The sequence below is a fragment of the Aythya fuligula genome, chromosome 17 (genome assembly GCF_009819795.1).
Source record: "Aythya fuligula isolate bAytFul2 chromosome 17, bAytFul2.pri, whole genome shotgun sequence".
Classification (NCBI taxonomy): domain Eukaryota; kingdom Metazoa; phylum Chordata; class Aves; order Anseriformes; family Anatidae; genus Aythya; species Aythya fuligula.
This window is the reverse complement of record NC_045575.1, coordinates 5,577,393-5,586,430: the sequence shown is the minus strand read 5'-3', so window position 1 is coordinate 5,586,430 and position 9,038 is coordinate 5,577,393. Positions and strand designations below refer to the sequence as shown.

General features: G+C 67.5%; 1 protein-coding gene across 1 annotated transcript; it reads left to right on the top strand.

Annotated features, from left to right (window-relative positions):
- Positions 1–681: 681 nt before the first annotated feature.
- On the top strand, positions 682–8,742 carry GAS2L1 (growth arrest specific 2 like 1). Its single transcript, XM_032199354.1, has 6 exons — positions 682–823; positions 1,846–2,502; positions 5,001–5,108; positions 5,415–5,511; positions 5,776–6,064; positions 7,599–8,742. Exons 2-6 carry the CDS (start codon positions 1,852–1,854, stop codon positions 8,701–8,703), a joined length of 2,250 nt encoding a protein of 749 aa, XP_032055245.1. The 5' UTR covers positions 682–823; positions 1,846–1,851; the 3' UTR covers positions 8,704–8,742.
- Positions 8,743–9,038: the final 296 nt, after the last annotated feature.

Below are 9,038 nucleotides of genomic sequence, written 5' to 3'. Positions count from 1 at the left end.
CACATCCCCCCTGGCCGTACCCCTGCGTCCCCCCCCCCATGTCCCTGGAGCTGTCCCCCGGGGCTGGCATGTCCCTGTAGCCACCCCCCTGGGTGTCCCTGTCCCCCTGCGGCCACATCCCCATCATCCCACACCCCCCGTGGCCCTATCACCCCGTGTTTGTGCCCCCCATGTCCCTGTCCCCCCTGTGGCCACATCCCCATCATCCCACCCCCCACGTCCCCATTTCCCTGTCCCCCCATATCCCTTCCCACCCCCCCACGTCCCCACAGATCCCCCCACGTGTCCCTGCAGCCATACAGCCATACCCCCCCCATCTCCATATCCCCATCCATGTGTCACCCCCCACCCCATCTCCCCCCCCAAATCCCCCCCCCAATGCCCCATAGATACCCCCCCACGTCCCCATATCCCCCCCTATCCCCCCCAAACCCCCCCAAATCCCCCCCAAACCCCCCAATACCCCCCCCATCCCCACCCCCATCCCTCCCCATCTCCCCCCACCCCCCCATCCGCCCCCCATTCCCCCCCCCCCCCCCCGGTTGGTGCCCCCGCCCCCTCCTCTCCCCTCCCTGCCCTTTCTGGGCCGTTTCCAACTTCCCGGCCGGGCGAGGCGGCGGCGGCGGCGGCTGCGGGGCTCCGAGGTGGGGGGGGGGGGGGGCGGCTGGGGTGGGCTCTCGGCCCCCGCTTCGCTCCCGTTTCAGCCCCGGTTCGGCCCCGGGGGCCACCGGCGGATGGCGGCGGGGGCGGGGGAGGCGGCGGGGCCCCCCCCCGCTGCTCACAGCCCGGCCCGGCCCGGCCCGGAGGCAGCGGCTCGGGGACGGTGAGTGCGGGGGGTTTTGGTGGGGGGGGGGGGGGGGTGTACGGGGTTTTTGGGGGGGTGGGCACCGAGTTGAGGCTGCGTCCGTGGGTCCCCGGGAGCCCCCCCCCCACAAATCACCCCCCCCCCCAGTCGGCATCTGCCGCGCAGGTGCTGCCCCTCCCCCCCGACACCCCCCCTCCCTCAGCAAAGAGACCCCCCCCCAAAACTGGACCCCCCCCCATGTGGGAGCTCGCCCCTCCCCCTCTTAACCTCCCCCCCCTCCTCCCAGCACGGTGCCCCCCCCCCCAGCAGACACCACCCCCAGACCCCCCCCCCCCGTACCCCTGCAGGGCCCCCCCTGTCACAGCCACCCCCCCCCCCCGCGGCAGGCACCACCCCAACCCCCCCCCCATCACCCCCCGGGCACTGCCCCCCCCGGACACCCCCTTATCAGGTCACCTTATCACAACACCCCCTTATCAGTGCCCCCCCCCCCCCCAGCAGAGACCCCAGGGTGAGGGGTTGGGGTGGGGGGGCTCCCTTCAGGGGTGGGGGCTCACTGGCTCTTGTGTCCCCCCCCCCAAATATCCCACCCCCCAGTGCAGCCCCCCCAGCCCCACGTTACACCCCCATGGGGTTTCCTGGGGGGGGGGAGGGGGTCTCCCTGAACCCCCCCCCCCTAGGGTGGCACCCAGGGTGCTGGCAGCCGGGTGGGTGCCACCCACGATGACTGGGCAGCTTTGGGAGGGGGTGGGGGGGGCACTGGGGACATCAACCCCATCTTGGGGGGGGGGGGGCACACAGCACAGTGGGGTGGGGGGGACACAGTGGGGGTCCTGCGGGTGGCGGTGACATCCCTGTGCCCATGGGGGGACACCGGGTGGGGGGGGACACTGGGTAGGGGGACACCGGGTGGGGTGGGCACTGGGTGAGGTGGGTACTGGGTGGGGTGGGCACCAGGTGAGTGGGGGCTTCTGGGGGGGTTGTTGCAGGGTCTGAGCCCCCCCCAGGTCCCATATAACACCCGCTGCCCCCCCCCCCAGCTCGCCATGGCCGACCAGAGCAACATCCAGTCGGCCGCCTCCAAGAGCATCCGGCCGTTCCGCTCCAGCGAGGAGTACCTGGAGGCCATGAAGGAGGACCTGGCCGAGTGGTTCAACACCCTGTACGAGCTGGACGTGCAGCCCGACACCTTCCTGGAGAGCCTGGAGACGGGCTGCGCCCTCTGCCAGCACGCCAACAACGTCACCCGCAGCGCCGGCGACTTCCAGCGCCGGCACCCGGCCGCCGCCGCCCGCATGCGGGTCCCCCGGCGCGAGGTGGTCTTCCAGGCCCGCAACGTGGCCCCCGGCTCCTTCGTGGCCCGCGACAACGTCTCCAACTTCATCCAGTGGTGCCGCCAGGACCTGGGCATCCAGGACGTGCTGATGTTCGAGACCAACGACCTGGTGCTGAAGAAGAACGAGAAGAACTTTGTCCTCTGCCTGCTGGAGGTGGCCAGGCGGGGCGCCAAGTTCGGCATGCTGGCCCCCATGCTGATCCAGATGGAGGAGGAGATCGAGGAGGAGATGCGGGACCCCACGGCGCAGGGCGCGCTGGGCGCGCACCGCGAGGGCCGGGCCCCGAGGAACAGGGCCCTGGGCTCGGCCGGCGGCGGGCAGCGCCTGGCCCTGTGCGACCTCAGGAACCTGGACGAGCTGGTGAGCGCGGCACGGGGCCTCCAGCCTCCAGAGGGGAGGTCTGGACCGGGGGGGGCTCTCTAGGCAGCCAGCGGGAGCTCTATGGCCTCTCTATCCACCCAACATGATCTCTATGGTCCATGGGAGGTCCTCTCTAGGCACCCAACAGGATCTCTATGGCCTGTAAGATGGCCTCTCTATCCTTCCAACTGGGATCTCTGTGGTCCATGGGAGGTTCCCTCCATCCACCCAACTGGGATCTCTATGGTCCGTAGGAGGTCCTCTCTAGCCACCCAAGAAGGAACTCTATGACCTATGGGAGGTCCTCTCTAGCCACCCAACTGGGATCTCTATGACCTGTAGGAGTTCCTCTCTGTCTACCCAAGAAGGAACTCTATGGCCCTTAGGAGGTCCTCCATCCACCCAATGGGATCTCTATGACCCATGGGAGGTCCTGTCTAGCCACCCAACAGGAACTCTATGGCCCGTAGGAGGTCCTCTCTAGCCACCCAACAGGGAACTCTATGACCCATGGGAAGACCTCTCTATCTACCCAAGAAGGAACTCTATGGCCTGTGGGAGGTCTTCTCTATCCACCCAACAGGAACTCTATGGCCCATAGTATGGCCTCTCTATCCACCCACGGGATCTCTATGGTCCATGGGAGGTCCTCTCTATCCATCCAATGTGATCTCTATGACCTGTAGGAGGTCCTCCCTGTCCACCCAGGAGGAACTCTATGGCCCATAGGAGGTCTTCTCTAGCCACCCAAACAGAAACTCTATGACCCATGGGATGTCCTCTCTACCCACCCACCATGATCTCTATGACCCTTGGGAGGTCCCCTCCATGCACCCAACGGGACCTCCATGGCCCCCCGGCGCTCTCCCCATGCACCCCCGGGCTCCCCACAGCCCCCACAGCCCTCGGTGCCCCCCCAGGACCTCCATGGGCCATGGGAGGTCCTCCCTGCACCCAAAAACGGGGCTGTCCGTGCTGGGGGAGGTCCTCCACGCACCCAACCATGCTCCATCCAGCCCATGGGGTGTCCTCTCCACCCTCCCACCCAGACTCCTTGGGGTCCCCGTGAGCTCCCGGCCACCCACGGGTGTGGGGCTGTCACCCCGTAGCGGTGACATCCCCGGGGACATCGGGAGGGGTGCCATGGGGTGAGGGGACACGGGGCACCACGTGCGGCTCGGCCAGGATTAGCAGTGCGCAGGGTGGATTAACGCAGCCCTGCCCTCCCCTGACCCCCCCATCCCCTAATCCCAAAGCCGTTTTTTAATCAAAACCCCGATTCCGCGCTAAATCCCGCAGCCTGACGCAGCTCCCGGGGGGATTGGGGGATCGGGGGGGGACATTGGGGTGCTGCTGACCTCCCCCCCCAGGGTACCCCAACCTGCCCCGGCCCCCCTGCGGGGCGCTGCCAGCCCCGAGGGAATTTTTCCGGGCTGCGTAATGCCTCGCCATGGGCTTTTATGGGCAGCGATGGAGCCGGGGAGGAGCCTGCATCCGGCCTGGCCCAGCCACCGCACCGGGGGACGGGTCCCCAAGGGGGTCCCCCGCTCGTCCCCATGTCCCCAGGGCTCGGGGTCAGGCCCCCGGGGCTCCCTGCAGCTCCCACCCCCCCGTGCCTCAGTTTCCCCATAGATGAGAGGATCGGGGGGGGGGGCCGCACGCTGGCCTGGCTGGAGGAGAGCAGTGGGCAGGAAGGAGGAATTACACAAAAATAAGAATTAAAAAAAAAAGGGGGGGAATTGCTAAAAAAAAACAAGGAAACAGGGTTGGTGAAGCCAGAGGGGTGCTGGGGGCACCCACCCCTCGGGCCAGGTCTGTGCTGATGCCAAACCCCAGGCACAAAAGGGATGTCCCTGGGGGTCCCTGTCCCCAAATCCCCCAAATCCCCCCTGCCCGAGCCCCCTCTGCCCCCCCAGGCTGTGTCCCTGTGCCACGCCGCTCCTCCAGCCGGGGCAGGATGCGGCCATGTCCCCACGTCCCCCGGCGTGGACCCGTGCCTAATCCCTGACGTCAGCCCCGCAGCTTCCCGGCCCTACAGACACGGGCGGACGGGGCCGGGGGGCAGCGGGGGGTCCACAAACCCCCTTTGGGGACCCCCCAGATACGGGGCGCAGCCTCTCCACCCCCCCAAAAAACTTGCTTGTTTTGAGCCGTGCCAAGAACTGACGCTTTCCCGAGTGGAAAAACCCACCCCGGGGACACGCCTGGGAGCGGCGGGAGGATTCTGGGGCTTTTTTTAATTCTCCTTTTTTTTAAAAAAAAAAAAAAAACAAAAAACAAACAAAAAAACCCGCTGCTTTCGGTGCCCGGCTGTGGGAAGTCCCCGGGGCCCCTCTCTCGGGGAGGCTCTGTGGGGGCTGCGGCCCCTCGTGGGTGCCCCCCAGTTTGAGGGGGCGCACGGGATGGGAGCTGCTCGGCTCCCCCCCCGGTTGTGCAGCCAGGTTTTGGGGTGGGGGGCGCTGACCGGCGTGGGGGGGGTCTCATCTTTTTCCCCTCAGGTGCGGGAGATCCTGGGCTGCTGCACGTGCCCGTCCCAGTTCCCCATGGTCAAAGTCTCCGAGGGTAAATACAAAGTGGGAGACTCCAACGCCCTCATCTTCGTGCGAGTAAGAACAGCACCCCCACCTCCTTTTTGGGGCTGGGGGGGGGCCCTGGGGACGTGTCCTGCGTGGTTCTGGGGGGGCCCTTCCATGGGGGAACCCCAAAAGGGTCGGGGTTTGGCACCCTGGGACTCAGTGCCCCCAGCCCCAAGTGGGGACGGGATTTATCCTTCCCCTCACCCCCACTTCTCCACCTCCTTTTGGGGTCTGGCGGGGCTCCCCTCACACCCTGGGGTCCATGCTGCCTTTTTTTGGGGTTTGGGGGGTTTTTGGGGGTTTTGGGGCTGACGGCACACCGCTTCCCCTGCCCAGGTGCTGAGGAGCCACGTGATGGTGCGTGTCGGGGGCGGCTGGGACACGCTGGAGCATTACCTGGACAAGCACGACCCGTGCCGCTGCGCCTCCCTCTGTGAGTGCCCCCCCGACCCCAAACCGCCCCCCACTCGCCCCTATTTGGGGGTTTTTCCCCTCTCCTTTCTCCTTGTGGGGCCGTTTTCCTGCAGGGTGGGCTGCTCGGGGCACTGATCCGGCTGGAATGGGGGAAAACCAAGAAAAGTTTGTTCCCACTTTGGGCCAAATTCACCCCCGGCGAAGGTCCCGGTGCTGTGCGAGGGGTCGGGTGGGATGGGGCGAGCACCCCCTGACCCCCCCCGTGTCCCCTTTTCCCTTGCAGCCCACCGCCTGCCCCCCGCCCGCCCCCCGGCCTTCTCCCCACAGAAAGCAGCCGCCAGCCCCAGCACCCCGCGCCGTGCCGAGCCCGCCTGCCCCGGGGACCGGGACCACAACCGGGACCGGGACAGGGACAGGGACAGGGACAGGGACCGGGACCGGCGTGTCCCTGTTCCCGGGGGCTGCCCCCCTCCCAGCGGCATCCCGAAGCCGTCGGCCGGTGCCGTGCTGCCCCCGCGGGGCCCCGCGCACGGCTCCGCCAGCCCCTCTAGGAGCCCCGGTGGAGCCCTCAGGTAGGGTCAGCACCCATGGGTGCTGCTCGGGGGGTGGCTGCTGTCCCCGTGCTGTCCCCTGTGCCCTCACTGTCCCCATCCCCTCGCTGTCCCCTTATTGTCCTCATGCTGTCCCCATTCCCCTCACCATCCCGTCCCCTCGCTATCCCCTGTCCCCTCACTGTCCCCATGCTGTCCTTCGTCCCCCCCCTCACTGTCCCCTCCCTGTCCCCATGTTGTCCCCCCGCAATGGGGGTAATGGGGGGGTAATGGGGTGTAATGGGGTTTAATAGGGTGCAATGGGGGTAAGGGGGTGCAATGGGGGGTGCAATGGGGGGTGCAATGGGGGGTAAGGGGGTGCAATGGGGATAATGAGGAGGTAATGGGGGGCTAATGGGGGTGTAATGGGGTCCATGGGGTGTAATGGGGTGTAATAGGGTGTAATGGGGGGTAATGGGGTGCAATGGGGGGGTAATGGGGTGTAATGGGTGTAATGGGGGGTGCAATGGGGGTGTAATGGGGGTATTTGGGGTGTAATGGGGGGGTAATGGGGGTGTAATGGGGTTTAATAGGGTGCAGTGGGGGTAATGGGGTGCAATGGGGGTGAAATGGGGGGGTAAGGGGTTGCAATGGGGGTACTGGGCTGTAATGGGGGATAATGGGGGTGTCCCCCCGCTGTCCCCTCCCCGTTGCCATGGTGACCGCGGCCCGGCGGGGAGGGGGGGGGGCAGGAAGCCGGGTGGGGGGGGGCGGGGCGGGAAGCGCGGCGGGGCCCGGCCCCACGGGGAGGGAGCGGCCCCGCGCTGCCCCCCCAGCACACACTGCGCAGGCGCGGGGCGGGAGGGGCGGGGCTTCGAGGGGACACGCCCACTGCTGGGATTGGGGGGGGAATGGGGGTAATGGGGGGGTAATGGGGTTCATAGGGTGTAATGGGGGGTGTAATGGGGGTAATAGGTGGTAATGGGGTGCAATGGGGGGTGAAATGGGGGAGTAATGGGGGGTAAGGGGGTGCAATGGGGGTAATGGGGTGCAATGGGGGTGTAATGAGGGTATTTGGGGTGTAATGGGGGGGTAAGGGGGTGCAATGGGGGTAATGGGTGCCATAGGATGTAATGGGAGGTAATGGGGTGCAATGGGGTGTAATGGAGGGTAAAGGGAGGTGCAATGGGGGGTAATTGGGTTGCCACGGGGGTGTAATGAGGGGTAAAGCGGATTGTAATGTGGTGTAATGGGGGGTAACAGGGTGTGCATTGGGGTGCAGTGGGGGTGTAATGGGGTGCAATGGGATTTAATGGGGTGTAATGGGGATAAAGGGGGGGTAAGGGAGATGTAATGGAAGGTAAGGGGGTGTAATGGGGGTGCCATGGGATGTAATGGAGGGTGTAATAGGGGGGTGCAGTGGGGGTGCAATGGGATGTAATGGGGGGGTAACGGGGTGCAAGGGGGGTTCAAGGGACGAGGTGCAACGTATGGTGCTGGGGTGCAATGGAGGGTTTTGGGGGCTGCAGCGGGGGTCTGGCCCCCTCACCCTCCTCTTCCTCTCCCCCCTCCCCAGGCCCCGCGACCCCGCTCCCGCCCGCAGCCGCCGCCCGTCGGGGGACAGCGACTCGTCCTCGGTGTCCTCGGTGTCCTCGGCGGGACCCCCGCGCCCCCACCGCCCCGCGGCCCCCACGACCCCCTCACCTCGCCGCCAGCCCCCCGGCCGCAGCCGCTCGGGCGACCGCAGCCCCCTGCCCCTCCGCAAACCCCCGGGGGGGCTTGGGGACGAGCGGGGCCGCCCGCGTGTCCCCAACGGGCCGGGTTCGGGACCACCGCGTGCCCGGAGCCAAGGGCGCCCCGTGGCCACCGAGCCCGTGCTGCTGATCCGCCGAGGGCGCGACGGGCAGCACTCGTGGGCACGGACCCCCACCAAAACCCCCCAGACCCCCCGGCGCTGCTCCTTGCCCGGGAACGGGGACAGGGATGGGGATAGGGATGGAAACGGGGACGGGGACGCCTTCCAGGAGGAGCTGGAGGAGCTGGTGAGGAGGCTGCGGGCCCCTCTGCGCTTGGAGCCCGGGCAGGAGCAGCAGCTTTTGGGGAGGCTGGAGGAGGAATTTTTGGCCAACACGCGGCTGATGGAGCTGCAGGACCCCCCCCCGGCACGGGGGACCCCCGAAGCGGGCGGCGGGGCGGCCGCCGACTCGGCTTATTGCTCTTCCTCCTCCTCCTCCTCCTCCCTCAACGTTTTCAGCAAGCACGGAGGGGCCGGGCCCCCCCTTACGGCAGCCCCCCAGGCGCAGGAGGGCGGCGGCGGCGGCGGGGGGCACGGGCGCCCCTCCAGCTCCTCGGACGAGAGCAGCTTGGTGCCGGCCTCCGGCGCTGAATCCGACCCCGAGTGGGTGCCAGGAGAGGAAGAGGAGGATGAGGACGAAGACGAAGGGACGGGGGACAAGGGGATGCCAGCGGGGGTCCCCTACCCCGTGCCCCCCGCCCTGCGCCCCCGTGCCAAGCCGCGGCTGGACACTCAGCCCGGTAAGAAGCCGTCCCGAATCCCCACGCCGCGGCCCCCCGGTGCCCCCCAGCCCTGGCGGGCCCTGCAGAGCGTCCTCTCCTCCCTGCTCGAGCCCCCCTGGGCCCCCCGGGACACCGAGGGGCTGGAGGAGGATGCCTGGCCCTGAGGATGGGGAGTGGGGGGCACCAGGTGGGCCCTGGGGGTGGCCGCGGGGACGGGGTGGGGGCACGCGGTGGGCCCCGGGGGCTGGCACAGGGTGGGGGGTCCAGGAGGGCCCCAGGGTCCCCGTGGGAGCAGGGGGGCACCCGGTGCCTCTCCTCTTGGCTTCTCGTCCCACCTCCACTGCCCTTCCTCTTCTCCTTTCCTTGCCCTTCTTTTTCTTCTCCTCCTCCTCTTCTTCCTCACCTTTCCCTTCCTCTTCCTCTCTTGCTCCTTCTCCTTTCTTTGCTCTTCTCTTTTCCTTGTCCTTGTCCTTTTCTCCTTCTTTCCCTTCCTCTTCTC

What these genes read in the sequence shown, in the direction of transcription:
- GAS2L1 (XM_032199354.1), top strand. Translation starts at nt 1,852, where the DNA reads ATGGCCGACCAGAGCAACATCCAGTCGGCCGCCTCCAAGAGCATCCGG. An exon ending in ACGCCCTCATCTTCGTGCGA is followed by an intron (nt 5,109 to 5,414) that starts GTAAGAACAGCA and finishes TCCCCTGCCCAG; the next exon opens with GTGCTGAGGAGCCACGTGAT. An exon ending in AGCCCCGGTGGAGCCCTCAG is followed by an intron (nt 6,065 to 7,598) that starts GTAGGGTCAGCA and finishes CCCCCTCCCCAG; the next exon opens with GCCCCGCGACCCCGCTCCCG.